The 27,394-nt window shown below is 37.2% G+C and overlaps 1 protein-coding gene across 2 annotated transcripts; it reads left to right on the top strand.

Annotated features, from left to right (window-relative positions):
- The first annotated feature begins 896 nt into the window (after positions 1 to 896).
- On the top strand, positions 897 to 18,919 carry Lipt1 (Lipoyltransferase 1). Of its 2 annotated transcripts, none has more exons than XM_083127021.1 (4): positions 897 to 1,702; positions 5,974 to 6,081; positions 12,014 to 12,224; positions 17,644 to 18,919. In XM_083127021.1, the coding sequence occupies exons 1-4, from the start codon at positions 1,175 to 1,177 to the stop codon at positions 18,039 to 18,041; spliced, it is 1,245 nt and encodes a 414-aa protein (XP_082983147.1). In that variant the 5' UTR covers positions 897 to 1,174; the 3' UTR covers positions 18,042 to 18,919. The 2 variants fall into 2 exon arrangements, with proteins under 2 accessions (XP_082983147.1, XP_082983146.1); XM_083127020.1 differs by having other exon boundaries at positions 5,971 to 6,081.
- The last annotated feature ends 8,475 nt before the right edge of the window (positions 18,920 to 27,394 follow it).

Genomic DNA, 27,394 nt, shown 5'->3' with positions numbered 1-27,394 from the left:
TCTCATAAAGCATCCTCAGCACTAGGATAATTTGCATAGGCACTTAATATGCTGCCTTTCACAGCACCCCTCGTCTATGAAGTGCCCTTATGCCCCTTCCGTGTGCGCTCTTGTCTGCAAGGAATTCTAAGCATATGTAATTTTTCAGATTTGGGAATATTATAGCAGTTCGAAAGGAGAGGAAAATTCGGGAATAGCTGTCCTATCGGCCAAAGGTGCAGTCATAGATGCAGTGGTTTATCTATGCTCGTATGGAGCGGGATTCGACTTCGTGACGGCTGACTCCGTCCCTTGGGGATCACGAAACAGTTTTCCGTCATCGGCACTTCCCGATAAAGCTTTCATGAACAATAATAAATTACAACTCATTACAATTTGAAAATTCGCATGCAATTTTTCGCACCAGAAAATCTGAAAAGACAGAGGTGTCAAAACACCAGATCTGGTGTAAAAAGCACCAAACTGGCTACCCTGCAGTCATATCACACCAGACGGTGTTGCCATTGGTTACATTGCTTGCGCACTTGAGCATGCGCAATGCAATGCAATGAAGAAATGAATATAAGATCATGATTGGTGTATTTCTCCTCCTGTTTTGCGAAGCAAGTGTTACAAGTCTTTAAATAATATTAGGCTTGTGAAAGTGTGGTTTCGTGTGTTCAAGAAAGATAGGCTACATTGCAGTGTCTTTTTCGAAAAAGTGACTTGTTTCATTTTTCACGACGGCCGAATATATTTTCCAACTGTTAAGGTAAATGGTATCAAATGGACGTTAAAGACTGCGTGAAAATCAGAGTACGTACCGGCCAGCTCCACCAAACTTGGAAGTGGCTGCACCAGACCATAACCCTTCACGATTTCTTGGTTTCTATGACATCTTCTGAGAAAGATTCACAGTGACTTTCAGTAGTAGGTACCTCCCCCGTTGTTGCTAAATAATTCTGCGAACTATACTTCAAAAACATTTTCTGCTCGTTGTCTTCTGCTAAACGTGTATAGAGTAAACTATTTAGTATTTTTAGTACAAATAATTGAACTAAGTTCAATCTATTGTTGAGTGATTATTACTTTGTAAAAGCCTGTTTATTTGTGTTTATTGAAACAGCGCTTGGAATTTTGTGGCTAGGTATCAATAATTTAGTAAATATCAGCCCATAAAAGTAAAAGATTAAATATGGCTCAAGTTATAATGCACAATTCCCTTAGATTTGGAAGAATCCTTTGTGTGCACAAGCACCATAATGTCCCTTTGCTTTCTAAAGCATTATCTACAACTGCTCAGAAAAACACAGAAAGGAAAAGGAGAGTAGAGAAGTCAGTTTTTGTTTCACAGGCAACAGATGTATTTTCAAATTTGGCCCTTGAAGACTGGCTATACAAGAATTTCGATTTTACACATCATCATGTTCTCCTTTTGTGGCGTAATTCGCCTTGTGTAGTTGTTGGCCGTCATCAAAATCCATGGTTGGAAGCAAACATTTCCCAGTTGGTGGAGAAGGGCATTACACTTGCAAGAAGAAATAGTGGTGGAGGTGCAGTCTATCATGATCTTGGAAACCTCAATTTGACCTTCTATACTCCACGATCCTGTTATGATCGTAAATACAACCTACGAATATTGAGTTCAGCTTTAGAGAGAGAATGGGGAATAGAAACTGTCATCACACCAAAAGATGATCTGGTTTTGGAAGGAAAGTATAAAGTATCCTTTAGTATTATTACATTAGGCTAGTATCTAGTGATTTGAACGAAGCAGTTCTGATTAACAACTGGGAGCGAATTTACAATACCGGAAGTATCTGCAGTTAAAAATGTGGCGGCCAAAATTAGCGAGTATGCTGAATTTGAAAGCAATTGGAGATACTTCTGGTATTGTAAATTCATACCAACAACTGGCCTTCGAATTGTGGGCCATTTTTTTAGCAAGAAAATAACATTAAAATGAAAAAAATCAGAGAATGATAACAAATTATGGTAGTGGTTCAGATTGTTTTATGCTGTTTTTCGAAATCGCTTAGCAGAAACACTAACTATCGTAGGACTTTGGCAATCATTGTCACACGAAATTTGAACCTTCCTTAAAGTATTTAGCAGTGTTTTGATTTCGGAAAAGTACTTGTTAGTGTTCGGTTAAGCGGTCGTTCGGTTGACCGACGTTCGGATAATCGACGCTCTACTGTATGTTGCAAAATTATGTTCTTCATTACTGCAATTATTCTCCATACATAAACATAACAACCATGTTTGATGATATGAACAAGTGACGTTCAGCATTCGTTGAGCTGTCTACAGCATTGCCACACTGTTCCTTCGTTACTTGCAGAGCATTAATTGTTGCTTCGTTACTTGAATGAATGAGGTAGAAGAGCATGTGGAATGCGGACTTTGATTAGAGGTAGTTTTGGCAACTGTGTTTGAGCGTTCTTCTAGAAAAATGGCATCTTGCGCAGTGAGGAAGCTAGTGCTACAAAACATATATTTTGTTACAATATGTACTCATTGGGAAAAGATTTAACTGATATCCCCACGAAACTTTTTCCGGTAAGGTTAGGGAAGAAAAAGTATCTTGAATTTCGTTAATATTTGGTAGATTAACCAATTTTGGCCTTCTCAATCAGTACTTTATGAACGGGTAGCCCCACGAACCATTCAACCATTCACGGAGTTCACTAAGTTTCCCTAACCTAACCTTACTGGAAATGGTTCATGGGGCTATCCGTGAATTGATGTGATACAGCTTTAAAAAAATAATCAGCTTTTTTCACGATTTCCAGACGTAACCCCCACATTTTAACAACAGATTCGTGATTAGAAGGCCAAATTTAGTTAGTATTCCAAATATTAACGAAATTGGAACATATTCTCTATATTCTACATTCGCTCCAGCGAGGGACTACGTATACAATCAAGATAGTTGTAGTTCAGTTTTTGATTCCCCTCCCTTTTTTTTTCAGTTTTCTACATGTTATAGCATTAGGAATTGAAAGAGTTTCTCTGTCAAAGTTTTTTTGAGAACAGAAATTTGTATTCACAGAATTACGGATGTGTGAAAGATGAGTTTCTGAGAATGTAATATACACATTTTGTTTTCCATGCTTATTTCATATCACATCAATGAAATTTGTAAAGAGCTGGACCTATTGTCATGTGATTGCTATGTAATTGGAACTGCTGAACAACATGTTCAATTACATACAAATCATGCCCCTTTTTATTATGACATTAGAGATATTGGAACATATGCTAGTAAAAAATACAAAAATACCCATTTTGAAGGTGACTAACCTAATATATATGTACAAGGTTATCTACAAAAGCAAGTATTGAGGGGGATGTTACATTGAACTACTTGCTGCAATAAAAATGAAAAGGTAGGAGTTGAAGCACATTATCAGCCCAGCGTATTAAGATTTTTGCATGCTATCTCTTAATTATAAATATTCCTGTTCTACATCACATATTTATATGTTGAGTTTAAACTCAATAAATTGCTACCTAAATACTGAACACTTAATACAAACTGCATCTGTCTTGCAGAACTATTTTTGATTGATCGATATGGTTGGGTTTACTTTGCTTTTCTCCCACTTTTGCCTAATATTGAAGATGAGGATGAGTGATAGTATGTTGAAATTGATGAAGGGACACTCGCAGAGAAAACCCATGCTCATTCCGGGATTCTAACATGGGACCTCTGTCATCATAGAATGATTTTTGTTCCATAATTTCCATATACATGTTTCGCAGCAAGCTGTTATTTGTTTACTACAAGACATTTTGCGTCGGATGCAGTTACGCAGATTGAGTGGTAATTTTACAGAATTAAATTTGATTTGCCATATGTAGTTCACTGGTTTGTGAAAAAGTAAATATTTGTTTTTTTAGTTTGTTAATCTTCACATGTTTAGTGAACTAAGTTTACAATTTGGTAAAAGTGAAAATAACAGCCTTGATTCTCTGTATTAGTCTTGTCATTGCAAGTCCTTGGCAAATGCACATTTCTGTAAAAAGGTAAAGTTCCCTGTGCATGTAGCACCGTGTCATGAAGGCACATTTAGGGGATAGGGCCCCACACATTCTTGATCTCTGCCATTTTTGCAGTGATGTGATCAGCACCATGCTCTGGCTGTCTTTACCCCCTAGGTATCCATTGATTTGAGACTAGGTGAGCCCCATAGCATAGCCACTTTATGCAGGGACAAGGCCAGAAAAATTGCAACCTTAAATCATCCAACCTGGGAATCGAACCCAGGTCTCCCACATGGAAGTCAGATGCTGTACCGACTGCGGCTTATACACAATTCTGCACAGTCCTTTGGATCTCACTTAAAACTAACTTCGACAACATCCTGAAAACATGTAAGTTATAAATAGTAACACCATCAGAATGTGGAAGCATGGTTTTAATTAAATGCGAAGAACAAGAAGTTAAATAAATTAGATGTGAAAATACAGTTGAGACTCCTTTATACGTAACTCAGTTCTGCACAATTCTGTTTTGTACGTAAATTAATGTAGGTCCCGGCAAAATATAATTTAAAAACATGTTAATTAAACCTTATTTGTATGTAATGCATTTATATGTAGCATTTATATGTAATTCTGTGTTACACGTACTCATTTTCATAAAATTATGTTGATTTGTATATGTTGATTTGTACATAAACAAGCTACAACAATGTCACAGAAGTGTACATTCTTGTTACAAAAACACAAATATGAAACAGGATAGGCAGACATGGAGAGTGTGGCACGGCGGTGTCACAGAGAAGGCAAGGAGAGGCAGCATGAAATCTGAGGAGAAATATTTGCCGCAGTTGTTCAGAACACGATACAAATTTTATTTTGTACGTAATCTCGATACGAAAGCATGCACGTTATAAAGATGCTGATAGCTGATGTTTAACTGTTAGCTGTTCCATAATAAAAACAGAACAGCAGTTCCGTCAGTGAAATTTTTAAGTTGCTACCGATCGGCCATGGAGAAATAAGAAAAGTTGTATGCTTGACCAGAAAGTAAAATTTATATTGGAAGTGGACGCTAATCGGCATAAAACTATTAATAAAGTGGCAAATGTATTTAAGAATCAAACTTCTAGATTCGTTAATTTACCACTTAATGTTACGACTTAATGACAGAAATAACCTGTATTATACTGTATGTTGTAACTCAAAATAGATGCAATTACAGTATTTGAATAATGATATGACATGGTGTCTAAATCAGATTTTGCAAGTAATTCTCAGTTATTCATATTATTTTTCTTCACCTTCACATATGCATCTCAGTAAGCCCAGCAGTCATTGAATGGCCACATGCTTATGGGACTAATATGTTAGTCAGTTAAGCAAATACTCTTCAGTTTTTGCTACACTACCTAAAATGTCATTCCAGCGTTATGTGTGGAACATTCACACATAAAATGTAATGTTATAGACATGCGATTGTATTAAAATATTCACACTTAACTGATTTCATAGAATTATGAAGTACGTTGTGGTGTCTGCTAACAAATGAGAAAAGATTGAGTATGATTAGCCTGAATGCATGGAAAGCATTAACGAAAATATGTTGCATGTATGATGCTTTAGATATGTAGCAAAATTTGACATCATTTGTCTGTAAAGCACACAGGCTACAGGTGTTAATAATTTTAGTTGCTTAAATATGCAAATTATATACATTAACAAACATTTAAACCTTAATGCAATTAAAAACAATAATTCCCAGATTGATTCATTTTGTTATTAACATGGAGTGAGACCACTTTTGATGGAATTCCTCTCAAGTCCATTTTTATGATAATTTTGATGCGAAATTTACCATGACCATTGTGCTTGTTCACATTCTCATGTACAAAAATAACTTAGCAGGGGTACAGAAAAGAAAATACAAATACTGAATTGTGCACGAATGCTTGTATGTTCCAAGTGAAGTGAAGATGTTTTTTTCCTTAACTTGCATCTCAGCAGATTTCAGGCACAGCATCAAAATTAGGCCATCCAAATGCCTATCATCATTGTACACTGCTGGTGGACGCTGATGTGCCGAAGCTAGAGGAGTCATTATTAATAAATAATGTAAGTATTTAACTCATTACATATACTTTACTTGAAGTGTACTAAAAATATTGGGATGCTGAATTCGTTCTTTGTGATGCAGTTATAAGCTGTCATCAGACAGATCTTACTTTTGGAAGCCTGTGCTTTTTAACATGTTTAGGTCCACTGCAGGCCTGGGCAACTTGTATTAATTGTGAAAGAATGCTCTTCTATGCACCCATGCAACTTAGAGGAAGCAAGATTATAGCAGCATTGTAACAGGGGTGGAGAGGATGGGACAGCGTTGCGAGATACATACAGAATAAATGCACAGAACCTACTGCGAAGTTACAAATAATTACACACACACACACACACACTCAAGTTGTAAAAGCACCCATATTCTGCATATTCAAGAGTACTATGGTTAACAGATGGCTGTTGATGCATGGTATATTTTCTTAAGAACAAAGAAAGAATTTCCCACACTAAAATTAGGAGAAAAGTTAAGTCATTTTGAAAGGGGAAGGGAGGTAAAGCTGTAACTTACTTTGTGGGTGTATTAGTTTCTAAGAAGTTGTTATTGTAGGGCGATGCATGAACAGTGTACAAGCTGATTTAATGTGATTGATTGATTGAATTGGTGTTTAAGTCCACTTTATGCACAATAAGGCTAATTGGGACTGGACCTACAGTTTAAAGTGGGATCCGAACCACTATGTGCCTCCACCGGACAATGCTACCACTGCGCCATTGGGGAGATACTGATTTAATGTGATCTTGTAGGTTTTAATGTAAATTATTCTCAACAAATTTCTTTGGAAAAAGTAAGATACAAGTATTGTTTGAAGCTATTGATAGCTCACTACACTTTTTCTTTCACTTGTGAGTGTATTGAACTGCGCGCGCGCGCGTGCGCGCGCGCGCGCACACACACACACACACACACACACACACACACACACACACACACACACACACACACACACACACACACACACACACACACACACACACACACACACCCCACCCCCACACCATCAGCCTCTCTGTACAACCACTGAAAAATGTCACAAGTATTTTGTTGTGCATGTGATATGAGCCAACTAGCTTAAATAGCTTACCTTTGTAGTTTGTGTATGGTGCAATGGTTGCACACCAGACTGCCCCTGAAAATTTCATTTGAAATGTGAAGCAATTGAACCAAAATTTTGTGTTTCGTAAGGGAGTAAAGGGGCATATTTTGAGCAATATCCATTTCTGAAATTTGACACTGTATCCTTACTCGTTTGTCCAGGTTTCATTGAAATTTGATAACATTTTCTGTGAATAGTCTTCAATTTTACAATTACCTCCCCAATGGCACAGTGGTAGCATCGTCGCCTTGTAATAAAGGAGTCCCGGGTTCGATATTCGGTGGAGGCACAAGTGGTTCGGATCCCACTTTAAGCTGTAGGTCCAGTCGCGATTAGCCTTACTGTGCATGAAGTGGACTTAAAACACCAAATCAATCAATCAAGGGGTTCCAGGTTTGATACCCGGTGGAGGTACATTGCACAGTGGTTTAGATACCACTTTAAACTGTAGGTCTAGTCCCGATTAGGTTTTCAGTGCATAAAGTGGACTTAGAGCAATAAATCAAACATTGGACATTACAAGGAAGATGCAGGTCTGTAGTTTTCTGTGTATTAACATTTGCTGCATTCTGATCAAGCAGTTATTAGGATCAAGCCGGTTTAAGGCAGTGCTTTTTTGCCCTCTTCACAACAATTTATTTCCTGTGCCATCTGTCAGTGGTACCAATTCGTAAATTTTTTATATCCTCCAGTGCATTTTCTGTGAACTGAATGTAGAACCAGTAACACAGAGGCAGAAGAAATGGCCCAGTAACTATGAAGGATATCAAAATATGATTTTTAAGCCGTTACATAATTGTCTGTACACATGTTTTTCTGATTCTCCAAGGAGAACTCAATAAGATGAAATGCCTTCATCCCAACACGTGATAATGATATTTGACTTATGGCCTGATTGCTGTGAACTTGGCTCGCCTCTAAAGATCAAGAGGTGATTGTTTCGTTCTAAGCTTATATTTGTGTCTAGGAAGCCTATGTTGTTTGCTTCCAGAAGGTTCCTTGAACTCTCCACAAGGCGGATGACAGTCCGCAGAGGGTCGGGTGGTAGGGAAGCGTTGTTTGTGTCGCTTATCAAGGCACTTTGTACAGATATGTTGCATCATCCTTTCACTTATCTTTTGGCTGGCAGCCCATGTTGCTTCGTTGAACTGTGAAGTATCAGCTGTATTTTAGCCATCTCAAGGATAGTGACTTGGGGAAAATCATTTTATAGATGATAAAATTCCAGTTTTAGCAAGTTGCAACATAATTTAACAAACTAGATTTGTCAGCATGTTTTCATGAAAAAAATGAGCTCGCCTTGTGATTTTTTCTTTTACATAAGTCATTACTTTCCAGGGGTACTTTTTAGTCCAAGATTTTTGTGAAAATTTTTCTTAGTCATTTTTTTTAGTGGAAACCATTGTTACTTTAGTTACAATGTGCCACCGATAGAATATATCAAAATAAATTTGACAGGAGACTCGGTGTGTGTGATCTCACAGAGGACTGCTCGAACTGGGGGAGGGATGATATCCCTCAGTTAAGAAAATTTTCATAAGCATCCCCCAGCTGGATAATTTGCATAGCATTCCCCCACCTACTACATTGTCTCCATTTTGGTCAATACAAGCACCCCCCCCCTCCCCAGTTAGAGATTTTTACTTTTACTTTGAGCACTGACATAGGAACCAGGAGCCTATCTGCAAAGCCAAGAGACTAGGCCGAAATATAGGGTGGGGGGGGGGGGGTTTACAAAAGGTGTAGAAAACTGTTTTGTTTCAATGCAATTTTATTTGTGTTATTTAGCTTTGCTTTTCTACCACTTTTGGCTAATTGTGATGATGAGGATGAGTGATGATTCAATGGAATTAATGGAGAAACACTCGCAAAGAATATCTATGTCCAGGCTGGACCTGGGAACTTCAGTGGAGAGTTCGTAAGTTTGATACCTAACGTGCTTTACCACCGAGCTGGCATTCATTCATTTCAAAGATTCATTTTTTCATTCAGTGATGCTCCAGCATGCAACCTGTTTTCTGTACCAGACATCGAAAATTTCCTTCAAGCAGGATCCATTTTGTTGTTGTGATAATGGTTATTTGTTCAACATGGATGTACACACATTTTATCCCGCTTTCATGTCGCGGCTTGTACAAGTGTGTCCAGCTTGCATTGTTTGTTGCCAGATTGAAAAGACAGGCTTGTGCAACATTAAGTGCATTGTTGTAAGTCCAGGGCATCTTCACATTAAATGTTATTTATCAGCATCATATGTAGCACAACGCACAGTGATTAATAGTAATGTCAGTATTTTCAATGCCAATAGAGTTCATACCATTTGTACTCATTTAAATATTTGGAAGTTTTATGGTAGAAAATTACGATAAACCTGTCTGTGTGTACATAATCACTCGGTATGCACTCCTTTACACACATGACATTCACCAAAATATTATTATTAGTCTCTCATTGAATCATGCTTATCTCCAAACTCATCAACATTCAGATTTAGGAAACACACATGATAATTTGCACAGTAGTTATGAATTAAATTTAAGGGTTCTGTAAATTATATGCAATTTACAATGTTTCCTGTCCGTATACGCTTTATTTAAATTTGGGGCATTCCATGTGAAATCAACAAGTGAAGAGACACTTTTCAACCTCACAAATTCTGAATCATCTGAAATTTGGTATACTAAAAGGGTCACTTGAGGTAGGAAAATATGCAACGTTACAATATCTCTTGTATTTTCAACATTAGTGTTGCAAACTATGCAATTTTGACCATTTTTTCCAACATCTTGTTAACTTTAATTTGCAATATTTCGGCAACCAGGGCACTTATAGAAGTGCTTCAGATGGCATTGGAAAGGTCTTGAAGGTCTCTTTCACACGAGATATTGCATATCTATGTCAGGGTAAAAAACAATTGAAGGTGGTGTAAAGAAAATTTTGGTAGCCATTTTCTCAAAAACGGGATCTTTTAATTTTTTTAAAAAAATTATATGTCATACATATGCTATTACTCGGTAACTACAACATTTGAAAACTGGACGCCAATGGGATCTGGAGTTATTCTAGATTTAAGGTAGAGTAGAGTAGATTAGGTAATGCATGATAACATATTTTGATAGACAAATTCCTAATATTCAATAGTAAACAAAATGAAATATAATATTGTTTAAATTAACGTACATGAATCTAATGTTTAAATTCGTGGTTATTAAAAATACAGGGTGATTCAAAAGTCCGATCCCATAGGTAACTTCGTTATTAGTGCACACAGCCTAAACGGTGCACAATACGTTGAAATTTCAAGCATTTTATATTGAAACTCGCCTATTTCAAACAACTTTTCCGTCTTTCCATTTTTCGCAATGTGCACTAATTACTGAGTTACCTATGGGACTGGACTTTTAAATCATCCTGCATTTTTAATAGGGATGGGACGATATGAAATTTTGGCCGATACCGATATAAAATTTACCGATAACCGATATTCTACCGATCCGATATAAAATTAGAAATGGTCTTTGAAGACCCTGAAATTTTCATTGATCTCCGTAATAAATGTGTGTTTCGAGCTGATTGCAATGCAAAAGAAGTTGAATATTTAGACATTTACTTTTTCAGAAAGTAGAGCATGGAGATTATCCATAAAAATTACAACAACATGGTAGAATTTTGCACTAAATTATAAGATATTTATCGATATATCGGATCGGTAAAATAATCGGTAATTTTACCGATAAACCAATACACCGATATGCCTATATCGGCCGATACCGATAGAGTACCGATTAATCGGTCCCATCCCTAATTTTTAATAACCGCAAATTTAAACATTAGATTGTCTATCAAAATATGTTATGCATTACCTAACCTACTCTACCCTACCTTAAATCAAGCATAACTCCAGATCCCATTGGCGTCCCATTTTCAAATTTTGTACAGTTACTGAGTAATAGTGTATGTATGACATATTTTTTTGAAAAAATGAAAAGACCAGTTTTTGAGATAATGGCTACCAAAATTTCTTTACACCACCTTCAATTGTCTTTTTTTTTCCACCCTGGCATGGATATGCAATATCTCGTCTGAAAGAGCCCTTCAAGACCTTTCCAGTGGCATCCGAATCACTTCTATAGGTGCCCTGGCTACCGAAATATTGCAATTTAAAGTAAACAAGATGTTGCAAAAATGGTTAAAATTGCATATGGATCTGCAACTTTGCATATTTTCCTATCTCAGTTGGCCCTTCCAGAATGCCAAATTTCATATTAATCAAAAAATGTAAAGTTGAGGACCTTGTTGATTTCACATGGATTGACCCAGTTCTTAAAATTAAGTGAGGCATATTACAGAGAGAGATTTTTGAAAATATGAAACAGGAAGTTGAGAAAATGTTTTTGGGAGAGTCGCAACACTTTCAGTCAACCTCAGGGCCAGACTGCGACTGCCAAGAGGGAGGTGGCAAATTTCCTCAACAGGATACTTAATTGTGAGGAGTGGGGGGGGGGGGAGGGTGCCGAATGTGCATTTTTGGAAGGGCACCAAGAGGGCATACTGGGATTTTGCTTGTGTCCCAGTCCGACCCTGGTCAACCTGACGTGATTAGCCTATCTGAGCATAAAGTGTACTTAAAGTGATTCACATTTTAAGCTGCACAAGAAAATTTTCGCCCCTCATGTTAAGCTATCAGCACTTTACATAAAAAATAATGTGAATTTAGCGTAGACTTGATTTTAATGAATACTACAGTTTTTCTATTTTTTTATGAATAAATGACAGTTTGTGCAGAGACAGGAAAAAATAATGTGGTCTGATTTTTTAAATTATTTTTATTGCAGAAGGAGATTAAAACAAATGCAACCAAGAGTGATCCGGCACCAGTTAAAAATCTTAGAGAAGTTAATTCCCGCATCACAATGGAGAGAGTAGTGGAAGCTATCGGTTTGGAATTTTTACGTACCAAGATCAACGGTGAGGATGGAGGAGACGAATACATTTCAAAGCAAAGAGGTTTCCAGATGATAAACCCCACTGAAGGCTGGTTTCCAGGTAAAGATTTTACTTTGCTTTCAAATATGTCAATAGATGCAATTTTTTCAGGAGAATGAGAGTGAATCGAAAGTAAGGCAATAAGGGTACACAGGTAATCGGGTGCTCCCAATAATCCGGGCATATGTCATTCATTTGGATTATTTACATTATCCATTGCTTTCAAATTGAATAATGTATGGTTATGGATTAGCAGTGTTTATACTTGCTTAGAAGAAATGTTTCTAACTCAAGTGTTCAAAATGAGAAGAAACTCTGTTCAAATTATTATGTAACGAAAAGTTCTCCCTTGAAGAAACCACATACATTTCATGAAAGGAATATAAACAAAAAACATGTGCATTGACAATTTTTAGATTAAAAAATAGTCAGTCAGGATTGTCGGGATAGATCTACAATCTTCAGCCACTTGAATTTAGATCAGTATATATTTGCATGCTCTTCTCCAATATAATCAGCAACTTACAGTTGCAGACCCATCTGGGTTGTGACATTGCCCTTGACAATTGTAAGGGGTTGTCTGCGACTGTATAAGAGTCCCATAATTCTAATTTGATTGTCAAGAGAAACACTATAAGAGAGATTTATATCTTATTCCTAAAGGCTCATCCAGAGATATTTATACTACATGCATGCATACACATACATGCACACACACATATATTCATTCCTTACTTTTCCAGTCACCACCATATGGGAATGTATGAAAGGAGTGTATTTGTTTTTTTTTTTCAAAATGTTTAAATTGATGAAGGGGAGATGCTGAAATTTGCCCAGTGACGTAATTTGAAATGTTCCTGTTGTATTTTTGTCAATTTACAGTGATTTTCTGCTTCTTACGGCTAATTGTGGTGATGATGAGGATGATGATGTTATGGCATTGATGAACAAACAGTCACAAAGGACGAACATAGACTGAGATGAAGCATGGAAACTTCGGTGGCAAGATTGTATTACGATCACCAAACATACTCTGCCACAGATACAACTTCTAAGTTTGTGGATTGCTGTCATTGTATACAGTGATTGGCAATGGACATTGTTTTGTGTGAAACCTCTTCTTAGTGTCCGAAAAGTCCCGCACTGTAGGCCAAATGCTAAAATTAACTTGATGCCAGTGTTGTTTGAGACAGGCTGGATAGATACCAGATTTCCGGAACCCTTGATTGGTTGCAGATGACATGTTGAATGGGCCCTCCACTTCTCATCTTTGAATCCTTTGGACTTCGTATCTGAATTCATGATTGTACAGTGTGGAGATTTGTGATCTGGCGCACCTCCATACCAGAATCGAGGATCATTGCTACTCCATAGCACCAGATTCTGTGTCCAACAACCTGTCATTCCATGTACAGACCAGTGTGGAATTTCACATGTTAAAGAAGCACTGTGATTTGGCCTTTTGTGCAGGACTTTCCAGAGACCCTGTAGTATAGAACATCATGCAACATGGAGAAGTGCAATTTTAGCAGCACATAATCCAGCCTAGAGATACAGGGAGCTTAAAAAAATTGTTTGCAGACATACCAGAATGTAACATGAATATTAGGGATACAAGTTTGGTTCAGTAACATTATGTAATGTTCAGAATAGTGTAAATGAAATTATGGTGTTATTTCAGGACTCCAATCTGATGAAGTTGGACAAGCAGAAGTGGCTATGTGTGCATAGACAATGAGAGCTGAACGATGAGCAATACTTCCCCAGGTATTGTTTGCAATTCATTGACTTTGGGGAATACAGGAGTACTTCAGTTGTGGATGAATTACTCCTGTTCTGTTTTAGACATTATGTACAGGTTATCAGAAAATTCTAGCATAAATTTGGGAAGAAATAAGAAAAAACTTGACATAGACTTTTCCTTTTTTTGGATTGTGAACTTCCTTACAAATTTGTGCTAGATCTTTCAAAAACATCCTGTATTTATATAATTTAAAATCAGTGTTAATTGCTCAAGATAAGAAATTGTCTATGAACTAATTTTTAGTTCTGGCTTTATCTTTATTTTGAGCTAATGGTCAGTTCGTTCGTAGTACATTGTCTTAAGAGATTGCTATCATCAGCTAAGGACAATATGCTCAGCAGATTGTATATGTTCATGCATTGAATGTACCATTGAATTAAGCTTTCATTAGTTTTGCACACTTCTAAGTTCACAGATTGGTTTCCTGTAATTCTTAAGAACTAAAGAGAAATTTTGTAAACATTACATTAGTTTATTCTGTTTGCATTCTTTGTAATAAATTTTTTTGGCGCTCTGTATTTTTTTTTGGTATATTTACAAGAATTTGTGAACTATTTTTTTGTGCAAAGTTTTCAAATTTGTAGAGATTGTTTACAATCATCAAATTTTTTTAACTAATTACTAGACACTGAATTTGCACGATCTGTCACAAGTGAAGGCTCAGATGAAGCGAGGTTGGTTACGTAAGCCGGTTGGCAGGGAGGGGGGAAAGCGCTGTAGCACCACAGCACTAGCAGCCGCTAGCGGAACTACATTTGAATTTGTAGACCAGAATGCATCGGTTGATCGGTATTCAGATAATCGATTCTCTACTGTAATGCAAATTGCCTGTTTTTTGGCAATGTGAACATCTTTTTACAAAGTATTTCCAAATTGCAACATGCAAAACATGCCTATCAAGTTTGTGACGTAAGATATAAATGTCAAAACTAACCCCAGTGATAGTGGCTAGCACAGCATGCTACGATGCCAAGGGTTCCAGGTTCAAATCCAAGTCCTGGCCTACATGTTCTTTGTGAGCATCCCTTTATCAATTTCATCATATCATCACTTATCCTCATCTTTGTGAATAACCAAACATAGCAGAAAAGCAAAGAAAGATAAAATCAATCAATCATACCTACCAAGTAGCATTTCCTTCCTCGCTCCTCCAAACTCTCTCACCATTGATTAGATCATGGAAGGCTGCAGCACAGCTCTTCTTTCCTTTTACTGTACTCAAACTTGCCTCACAGCAAACCAAGATTGTAGCAGAATGAATCAGTACAGAATGGGTGCCCCAAGACACAGTTATTTGCACAACTAAATTCATCCAAACTATCCACGTACAGAATTGATGAAGGTTATCAATTTATAACCATTCTTGTACAGTAAAAAAACTTTTGCTACTGTTAGTATACTGTAGATCTAGCATTTTTGTGACTGCTTTTGTCAGTTTTTAATTTATCATGAATTACGTAATTACTAGAGCTGAGGCGATACCATTACCGATACCCACTGATACCGATACTTGTATAATTCCAGTATAAAATAAAAAGGCTAGCTTGTCACATCACTAGGCACGTATTTAGAAATATATAATTTGGGGAGCCAGTCCGAGCCAAGTAATAAAAGTAAAAAAAAGTAAAGTGCTCCTCTGTGCTTAGCACCACGCCCTGAAGGCATATAGGGGGTGTGGGGGTAACGCCCCACACTTTCAAGATCTGGTCGTGAGTGGGGGTGATGTGATCAGCATCACACCCCTGACCGCCTTTACCCCCCAGGGTTTCCCCCAGGTACCCATGTCATTCGACACTGGGTGGGTGCCGGGGCCGCTTCCAAAGTTAGAAAAGTTCCTAGATTTGAATCGGCCGGGGATCGAACCCGGGACCTATAGCATGGTAGTCAGATGCGTTACCGACTGAGCCAAGTGTCTCAGAAATATAATATTAAAAGTGTTAATATATAATTATAGGTCGATTCGTAATAATATGTAAATTAATTAATTAGTACTTAATTTCTCCGATGCGTATGGAGTATTGTTGTATGTAACCACAGACTAAGAAACTGAGGAAAGACAACGTTAATACTATTTTGTTCTTTATTTCTCAACTAAAAAATATTGTTACATAAATAGTAAAAAGATGCTATAAAATCAGATGAAAAATAGAATGTTCATCATTTAGCTTATGTGTATTTAAGACTGCTAAAATTGGTGTAAAAACAACTGTCCTGGCAAGGAAATTAATGTCAAAGAAGCAAAAAATTGAATATTTATTGAATAACAAACGGAATGATGGTACGTCCAATAGATAACAAGTAAAGTTCCTGATAAATGTCCTATGTACATTTTTGTAAGTAGTGGTGTACATAAATCTTTAGAAGGGCCTCCCCGATGGTGTAGTGGTACCGCCATCTCTTTGTAATTAATAGATCCCAGGTTTGATACTCAGTAGAGGCACATAGTGGTCCCAGTCCCACTAAAACTTAGGTCCAGTCCCGATTAGCCTATCTTTCTTAGTACTGCCATTCAAAGCCGTATGTTCGCAATCTAATCTCGGCGGAAATAATTGATTTGCTTTATTTTACTTCGCTTTTGGTGCCACTTTTGGCTAATTTGCGAAGATGGGGATGAGTGACGATGTGATGAAATTGATGAATGGACACTCGGAAACATCCATCCCCAAGCTGGGATTCCAACCCGGGACCCCTGTCATCGTAGAGCAATGTGCTAACCACTCTGGTACGGGGGCCGACTTTCAGCGGAAATAAATAACACTCATTGGCCGATACCGGCAGTCACACGAAAGACAGAAGTGAAGAGGATATGTATATATTACTGATTCCCCTTACTCCCCTTTCCGCTTGAACGTAGATAAAGCAAAGTTAATTTCACAATGACATTCATCCCTCTTTTCCAAGAACTCTGCAACTACCTGACACTGCATTAGTGCGGCAGCGTGGGGGGGGGGGGTTAAAACATCCACCTATCTTACCACCATGAGCTTTAAGCAAGAATTGGTAATGAATGGTTTATTTCCCACATCGTTAACTAAGCAGTTACATGCCTTCATAGTCACATTTGGGTTCAGCTTTCACTTACCCATGCCTTTGATCTTGCCATCTGCTTCCCAGAAGGGTGGGGGTTTATGATCCAGTGTTTCTAGGAAAATCTATGGAACTTCCTGTGCTGGTCTCCCAATCTGTCACAACGAAGGGTGAACGAATTTTTAGAAAGGACAAATGTTGAGATGATCTTTTGTCTTTGCCCGCTTTTCTAGCCACTGAAAATCTTTGGTATCGGTAAAAGAAAATGAACCGATACTCACCGATGCTGATACCGCCGGTATCGGCTCAGCCCTACTAATTATTGTTCGTTTTGACAAGAGTGGTTAGTGTATCACACTACAGTCTGAACACTACAAGGATTCTAGAAAGTGCAGTTTATTACACAAAACTTGGCTATTATCATGATAAATCATCACAGAATGGGATGGAAATTGGTTTCCAAATTGCCAGGTAAACATGGAAAATTTAGGGCTACGAGTGTGATACCTGATGATTGTGGTAGGAAAAGTGGTATGCCACATTTCGACTAGGTAAGGCTACTAAACTTTGCATTAATAATCATTGTTATAAATTACTGTTCAAAATATGCAAGTGATGAGATTTATTAATTTTCCATCAATCTTTCAGGGTTGGATAAAGCTAAAGAACAATTTTCACACTGGATGTGGCGCTACGGCAAAACACCCAAATTTACAGTTTCCAGAAGCTTCCCTATCCCACCAGCCCTAGTTGGTGACCAGGGACTACAGGTTGCTTCACCGGCCCAGGAACTTACGATTGAAATAGAAGTCGAGAAAGGAAAAGTGGACGATGTCCGCATCAAAATCCCACCAAATTTCATTGGTGGCCCAGCAGGTTTTCATGGAGAATTGGATGTAGTCACTCCGCTGAAAGGAAAAGCATTTTCCGAAGAAGCCGTGCAGCTCTTCGAAGACATTTTCGTCAACAGTCAAATCATGGAAGGCCACCAGGACAAGAACAAATTCGTGGCCAACTGCATGAGGCAAGTTATGCTCTCGGTTTAACTCCTTCTCACCGAACCACTTAGTCAATCAGGTGTAGGGACCATAAAAATATATGGACTATATTTTTCTACGGTGTGGGCTGTTATTGTATTTCTTCCTGATTAGAACACAATTTAGGACATTCCTTTATATGTGCTTTTTTGGGTGATGGTTTTTATGTTAACGTTTTCTTCTTTTCATTTGCATTAACATAGTGCTTGTAATGTGTTATGTTTCTTTTGCAATAATGCTCTGTTTAGCACTTTTTGTACACTGACACATGAGTGCAATTCATAGTAACCTTGTAGTAAACGTAGCCAGTTACTTCTAAGTGCTGTTTCCTGTTATTGGTTGTGTGCATGGATATGGATGGTCTTGTAAAGAACCTCTAGCTTCATATTGATTGGATGTAATATATTTTGTTTTTTTATTTGATGCAAGAAAAGCAAAGCTTTCTGTGTATAATCGTTAGATTGATTACTCTTTATCTTCATTCTTAAATTTGACTTTTGCCTACATTTACAAAGAAAAGAAATTTCTTATTTATAACAGGATAATAAAAGATAAATTTGACTGTGATACCGAACAAGAATTTGCTGCAAAAGTAATAGATGTAGCAAGCAACAGTGATTTGTGATAAATAATATAATTGATATCTAAAAGTTGCCTTGTACAATACTTTAAATTAGATCAATTTTATTGTTAAGAAATTCTGTAACTTGAGTGTTTAGCTTTGATTCAGCCTTAGTATTTCACAATTGTAGCTTGCACAGTTATACGGGTAATCGTTCATATGATTAGGTGTAGAAAATTATTTTGAAGTATAGTTTACATTATTGTTTGTTAGATATGAAACTTATATATCTGTTATATAAACAATAAAACTTTTATAATTTGGATTTATATGTGTGAATTACTCAAATTATTACATAGTAAGTGGAAAGATAGGTTTACGTTAAAACAGTAAGATTGTTACGGAGAACAAGTTTTTTAATTACGTTAACTGTCAAGGATGTGCTGTACGTGTAAATTCTTTTGCATAATCTTATTTTTATAACTCTCTTCTGCGTACATCAATGTTTCTTAGCTCTTTGTGTATACAGTGTAACCTCGATTTTACGTTTTTCTGGGAACCAAGGTGGAAGAACTTAAAATGTGAGATAATATAAAACCGGGGAGCGTAAAATCGGGATTCCACTGTATTCTTTGTTTTGTGTGTGTTGCATGTACAGTGCAAGAGTCATATGCGTACATGGTGTGTGAGCTTTATTACCAACTTTTCTTTTTTATATTTTTATCAACTTTTTGCTAGTTTTTTAAATGCATTATTACTTTTACTGGACTTTAAAAGTCAATATTCTTGTAAGCTTTTTAGTTCATATGCTCTTTTTCCTTTCTTTTGCATATCGATATAACACATTGCAAATATTACCTGTGCATTAAAGATGATTTGCTTTAACCCTAAGAGCACGAGCAGTAAAGCATGTTTACCAGCACGTGTGTTGTGTAAGTTTGAAAAGCACACACCAGGAAAGTTCCCATCCAGAGAAATCATGATTCAATTGAATAATAAAACTGGAATTTTTTATATCACTGTAGGAGCTTAAAATTAGAAATGGCAGTCTTGGTTGATTTGGTGTTTTAAGTCCATGTTATGCACGGTAAGGCTAATCGGGACTGAACGTACAGTTTAAAGTGGAATCCGAACTACCATGTGCCTCCACCAGGTATCGAGCCCGGGACCCCTTGATTACAAGGTGACAACTCTACCACTGCGCCATCAGGGATGCCCTGAAATGCCAGTCTTAGACTCAACTTCACACCTAACTAAATTTCTTAAAACTATGTACTAGTTCCTCAAATTGCTACCAGCCTTGAATAGAACTTATTGTATATTCTGGAACTTAGTGTTTAACTAAATTTGCCATGCATATCATGCCATATTTTACAACAGGGTGGCTCAAAAAGTCTCTTAACACCCTCGGTACAAGGCCACTGCAGCGCGCAACGTGGAAATGGTGATGACCAATCGTTATCAGGCCAAGGGGGAACCACATTGACACCACCCGCACGGTCGGTGGCCATCTTAATGTCCACCATATTGAATTCAACTTCAGAATTTTAAATGGGAAGGGGGTGATATGATATATCAAATCAGGCTAGAATTTCACGAGAAATGCAATGGTGAAGGTTTTTTTGATGTATCTTTAACCAGTAAAAAGTTATGACTGAATTCTTGTACCAATTTGCTCCTTTTCAAGGTGTTACAAAAATGCCTTAAAATTTATTTAGAGCATCGGTAACGCATCGAGATCAAAGTGACATCTAGGGAGAGAAGTTCCCATGCCATTGCACAAGATTTTAATCGGATACATCCATGAAGAGCTGCGCATTATGAATGGTTGTCGCAAACAATTACAGTGTGACGCTTCCATTAAATGAAAAGTCCTTCACAGTGACAAATCTAATGTTTATATTCATAAGGAAGTTCATAAACAGAATATTCGATGCTTTTTATGTGATAACCCATTTTCGACAGATCAAAGTTGATTGGTTAGTGCTGGTGAATTAATGGTGTGGCATGCTGTGTGGAACATGATTGGTTAGTCAATTTTCCATCAACTGAACCTTAAATGCTTAGGGCTACTTGGATTTGTTAAATAAACAGGTTTTTTCATCCTTGCTTATGGAAGAAGGTACTTTTTACAGAGTTTTTTTCAATAGGGAGGAACACCAGAACACTATGGGAACATTGTGAAGCACTTTCTGTCCAAAGTTAGTTGTCAGATGACAAGGGTCGCATATTCTGTTTATGAACTTCTGTATGAACATAAACATTAGCCTTATCACTGTGAAGGACTTTTCATTCAATGGAAGCATCACACTGTAAATTGTTCGCGACAACCATTCATAATGCGCAGCTCTTCATGGATGTATCCGATTAAAATCTTGTGCAATGGCATGCAAACTTCTCTCCCTAGACGTCACTTTGATATCGATGCGTTACCGATGCACTAAACAAATTTTAAGGCATTTTTCTAACACCTCGAAAAGGAGCAAATTGGTACAAGAATTCAGTCATAACTTTTTACTGGTTAAAGATACGTCGAAAAAACCTTCACCATTGCATTTCTCGTGAAAATCTAGCCTGATTTGATATATCATATCACCCCCTTCCCATTTAAAACTCTGAAGTTGAATTCAAGATGACGGACATCAAGATGGCCGCCGACCACGCAGGTGGCGTCAATGTGGTTCCCCCTTGGCCTGATAACTGCTGGTCATCACCATTTCCATGTTGCACGCTGCAGTGGCCTTGTACCGGGGGTGTTAAGTGACTTTTTGAGCCACCCTGTACAGATTTCTTTAGTGAATGTCTGAAGTAGCCAATCAAAACAGTCTTACAGTCGCGGCCAAACATCTCACCATACTTAGAGAGCTGATTCTGTAATGCACTTTGAAATTATAGGTCACAGGTTTGACTTTCATGTAAAATGCAGGTTATGCAAATGTGAGTGCCCTTGGATCATATCTTAGATGGGAGCACTTAAACAGGTCCCAGTTCTGCTTTGACATTCAGTTTCTCTGTGTAGTTTTGAAGTACTTTTTCTTTTTTAAAAAGTAGGGTATGGAGATTATCCTATTTTTCTCATTTCAAGCAAAACATGCATGCTGGAGCAAGACTAAAATTTTGCTATTGCTCTATTAACTGACTCACCAAGCCTGGTTTTACCTGATTTTTCTCTTCCGCTGTTTTTATCTATGATGTATAGTTTATCTGCATTAGTCATGACCAACGCATCAAGTGTGTATACTGGATAAGTCCTGAGGCAAATCGGGTAAGGTAAGCGTGTTCCATGAAAATCATTTGCTGCTGAAACAACATTGAAGTTTCACACATGTTCACCTTGCCAGCAGAATATAGGTTTGTATAAGAGGGGATGTTATGAGTGGCAGCAGCCATCAGAATGTTGTTTCGTGAGTGTTCTAATTACTTGCTCTATTGAGTGTAGGTTTGTTCTCCCAAGTGAGTCTCATCTTCTGCAGTCGCACAGTAAATATGTCACCTTACGATTTGGCACATGCAGACAGAAATTTCAGTGAAAAAACACAGGCTTGACCAGGACTCGAACCCAGGTCTACCAACTGAGACCAGCCATCCTTGGCTTCACATGACTAGGACTCGGAAGTTGATGACCTAAAAAATCTTCAAAATTACTAAAACAACTGACCTAAATATGTTAAAAAATGACTTTAAAATGAAAGCTTGAGATTTTCATAAATTTCAACAGAGTAGTTGAATAATTAGACGAGACTCGTTGTTTGGTGTTTTTAACTACTTCAAGGTTTTTCTGTGCAAGTCCTTCACCTCCTTTCAGATGGGCCTTGCACGATACACAGCAGATGGCCAACATCTGTAAATACAGATGTGTTTCGCGAACATCAGATTATAATTTTTTTTAAATTGTGACTAAAACCCAAGATTAAAGCGATTAGCCTATAGTGGCCAGCAAAGTAGGCTTCACACAAAGTAGTTTAAGTTCTCCAGGAAAAATAAATGTACCACAATTAATTATTTAATGCATTGCTAAACTTTCAGTTAAAAATAATGTTGTGCATTTCCATTGACTGTATGGCATACTTGCTAAAAAGACCATGTGAGGAAATTTAAATACATAAATTATGCTAGCAAGTGCATTTAAAATTCATGAAGCAACAGGGAAGAAAAAATATAAACCTCAGAAATGAAGAAAAATTCAATAAAGATGGCAAGAAATATCCAAAAATGACCTCAAAGCAAAAAAAAAGGCTGAAAAATGCAATATTAAAACAATGTTTTCTGGTTCTAAATTATGGGAAACTGACTGATATCAGGTTTAGCATTGTTTTCAAGGCTCGGCCGAAAGATTATTTTTTCTCAGTGTAGAGATGTAAATTAACTTGCAATTTGGCACACACAGAAGATGTACTATGTAGAAATTTCAGCAAAATTTCTTATTGTGGTAGCACTGGCAGAGACAATTCCGCAAAATAACTCTGTTGGTATAGAAATGTTATGGTATACCAGAGACTCGTATTTGTGTCCTGGGTGAGCCTGCATTTTTTGCTGAAATTTGTGCATAGTAATTGTGTCAACCAATAATACTGCAATGAAATCTGATCCCTCCGAATTAGTTGACACTGATGTTGCCAAGTAGCTCTCAGTAGAGAGCTGATTATTACCTCACCTTTTGACCAGGATATAATCTTCACATTAACCCGGCACGATACATGCTCTCTCCTAGGACATAAGGATGCATCTTGGGTAAGAAATACCCAGAATAAAAATTACTTCTTCAGTCCTAATGTTAATTGTTTTAAAACATGTAAATACAGTGTCTCAAATTAATGTTTGAAAAAAAATATCTCTGTAATGAAAGCATATAGGCATACAATTTTCGTGGTGTTGTCTACCTTAAGGCTGTAAATGTTCAGAATGGACATCTTCCACCACAATGTATCGCCGACAACGATGTAGAACAGAACAACATACTGACTGTATTGTTGCTAATGGTCTTCTGCACCGCCCCTTTTTCTCATCTTGCACCGTTCCATCAACTTCAAACTTGTCTCGGATTCTTGGAATTGTAACCCTTGTTGATGATGATGTTCCAAATTCAACTTCAGTACCTACCTACATTGATCAAACCACATCTCCGCCATGTTTTTTTATAATGCTTGCAACAAATGAAAGCGTTCCTAAGTTTTTCACTGCCTTCTGAATTATTTACCACAAAGATTGTGTATATATATATGTGCTTTAATTACTAAGATATTCTGTTTCGAACAGTGTATACATTAATTTGAGACACACAGTATAGTTATAATGTCATTGGTTAATCTAATTTTTTTAATTTTGACATTTGCATTGAATTATACAATTTGCAAAAATGAGAAAAAAAGAAACATGTTGAAATACCAAACTGAAATGTATGATCGCATGTTGGGTGAAATTTACTCAGTGTTTCTACGGCCCTGCAAGTGTAGGGTTACCAGATTGCTATGAGGGAAAAGTAGGCCATGCAGTCCCAAAATGTAGGACACAAAACATTTGCAATAAATAATACACATTTACGGAACATGTTTTCAGCTTTTAAGAAATATGATTTCTTAGTGAATTCTTAAATGCAAGATTTCCAAACTTGTAATCAGTACTACACAATACATTTCTTATTAATCTCAGAGGAGTCAATATTTATCAAACGTCAGGTTTAGTCAAAATATATTTATGAGAGAGAGAACAGTCAAACTCTGAAATTATACTGAACCCCTGTACCACACTATTTGCAGACTTTTTTTTTTTTTAAAAAAAATATTGCTCTCATGACACTGTTGTGCTGATGGTAATGAAAGTACTCTCTTACTATGACCTGGAATGGCAAGCAAATATTCAGCAATTACCGTAACTTAAATGGTTCCAGAAGATTCATCTAGGGTAGTCTCTAGTTCAATATCTTGGCATAGGGGTGTAAGGGGTGATTTTCCACATAGTACACCCAATTGTCAACCTCACTTCCACATTAGTACACTCTGGACTGCGTTTTGCAGACGAACGAGGCTCTGGCGACTGGCACTCTGGCCAGTATAATTTTGTGTGTTGTCCTGTTTTTTGTCCTTGTGTGTGCCGAGTGCCCTTTTACAGCCTCGGCTTTTAACGAAAGTCAGAACATTTTAAGCTTTTATGATTTTACTTATGCAACGTTAGAGTTGTTCTTTGTAAAGATAAGGGGCTGGACCCCGTATAATGTGACAGATGCAAAATGGCCTAAGAGCTGACGCACCCAAAATTTTAAAATCAAATCAAATCAATATCTTGGCATAATCAGAATGTGGACCCAAAACTTTGTTCATCAATTTCTTCAGTTTTTGTTCCAGCAGAAACCTTTATTTTAATTATTGAGTTTGGGAGTTCAGTCCATAGACTTGTAACTTGCATGATTTCTGTTTGGTGAAGTGAAACATGTATTTTCCTAATTAATATTATGCGACGCTCAAAATGTAGGACATTTATGATATTTTTCAAATTACTCCCCGACGCTGGACATAAGGCTGAAATGTAGGACATGTCCGGAAAAACCAGACGTCTGGTAACCCTATGCAAGTGGAACTAATGAACTAACAGCCGATTCAAGATCCCAACACACTGAAGGGTTCACTGGAAAGGCACTGAGAAAGGTGGCCTCAGATACTTACTCAGAAGTGATCAAGAAATATATTTCAAAATCATCTGGGTAATTTTTACCCATACACATGTCTGTACAGATTAAACATGCCACTGACACGGTTACCTTGCAGGTGAGATAACAGAAGAAATAAAACAATCAAAGACATGACTTGACTCAATAACTCAGTATGTCAGAGACCTGTGTTTGGATCCTGGTTAAGCCTGTATTCTTCGTTAACATTTCTGTCTGTACATCTCCTGTGTGTAATGTAATTTTCTACCACTTTTGGCTTATCGTGACAATGAGGATGAAATGGTGATTGCTTGAAATTCATGAAAGGCTGTTTGCAAATGAACACTCACGCCCAGGCTACGAATCCTTGGTAGTGTAATTGTGAGTCAACTGCCTCATTGGGCACCAAGGCAGCATGTGCAGATAGAAAATAGAAGTGGTGCCTTTGAAAGGCTCGAGAGAGCAGAAGTGACAATGTTTTGTGGTCACCTCCAAAGTATTTGAAGGGCCTCCCCGATAGCGCAGTGGTAGCATCGTCGGCTTGTAATCAAGGGGTCCCTGGTTCGATACCTGGTGGAGGCACATAGTGGTTCGGATTCCACTTTAAACTGTAGGTCCAGTCCCGATTAGCCTTACAGTGCATAAAGTGGACTTACAACATGAAATGAACCAATAATAATTAACCAAAGTATTTGATTTTGTGTTCAAGTTGTTCTCAAATCATTAGCAGAATACTAATTACAAATTTGCAATATGCACAAAGCTGAAATTAAGTGGCATTGCAACTTCTGTCACCATTACAATAGGCGATAATTGTATCTCTTATCCTCGTTGTTTTGTTGCAAGTAAACTTTGGGCTAAGACGGGCTAATAAAGACTGGATCTACAGTTTTAGTGAGATCCAAACCAGCATGCAGTGTGCCCCCAATGATTATGAAACCTGCGACCCTTTGATTACAATATGCCAACATTATCATGAAACAAATAAAAAATCTATGCACTAGTGTTGCACTATGCAGGTAGAGAAAATGCGAGACAACTCAACAATCAAAATGTGTACACAAATGTGCATTATTATTCTTAAGCAATAATCCCATTTTACTTTTTCTGACTTCAGGTAAATAGAAAATACTTACAGATGCTTATTACATGTAAGGTATATAAAAATTATTGTCTGATATTTAAAATGATCAATATTAAACTTTTGTTTCAATATTTTACATAAAATGTAATATAGATAAATCGCTCTACAGCATAGTTTGATGACATTTATGAGTTTCATGTTAGCCTTGAACTTGACCTACAATGGTAAACATCCTTACTTAGAGATGATTCTTTTTTCTACAATGGTAAACATTCTTACTTAGAGATGGTTCTTTTTCATGTGTTTAATATCTGCAGGTTGCAACACTGTGCTGTATCATTGTTTCACATTCTACAGCGTGTCCCGCTTATACGTATAATAAAAGAAAAAATCATAACTTCTAAACAAACTGTCAGAATGATGTGATTGTTGTTTCATTTTAAAGAATGACTCAGATTTTTTTTAGCAACACATTCAGTGGTAGTTGCGCATGCGCAGTAGCCAGAATGTCTTGAAAACTGATATTATCAGTTTCTCAGTAGCCATTCATCATGTGGTTGCCACAAGATAAGGTGTTTTGTGTTTAAACGTTGTCTGAAGTGAAGTCTGTGACACTTGTGCAGAGACGATTTCGTGCACGTTATGGTTTCGGTGCTAAAGAAGTAGTTCCATCCTACATTTCAATAAAGAAATGGGAAAAACAGTTACGCGAAACCGGTTCATTTCTCAAATCTCGTTAGAGACTTCCTGGACGTGCATTTCAATGGAAAATGGATAGGAAGAGGTTCGAATTTCATTGAATGGCCCCCACTGTCACCAGACCTCACCTCACTGTGTGTGAATTTTTGTTGTGGGGTGTGTTAAGGACAAAGTTTACTGTACACCGGTTAGAGATTTGCAAGACTTGCGTGAAAGAATTGTGGTTGCAGTAAGCAACATTACCCCGCACATGCTTCAAAACGTGTGGCTTGAGGCTCACAACCGGTTTGACATTTGCCATGCTACTAACGGTTCACATGTGGAAGTGTGCTAGTTTTCTTGATTTGTAAAAAAAATTCTGAGTTGTTACATGT

The sequence above is a fragment of the Lepisma saccharinum genome, chromosome 8, assembly GCF_977018435.1.
Source record: "Lepisma saccharinum chromosome 8, izLepSacc3.1, whole genome shotgun sequence".
Taxonomy (NCBI): Eukaryota; Metazoa; Arthropoda; class Insecta; order Zygentoma; family Lepismatidae; genus Lepisma; species Lepisma saccharinum.
This window is presented reverse-complemented; position numbering and strand designations above follow the sequence as displayed.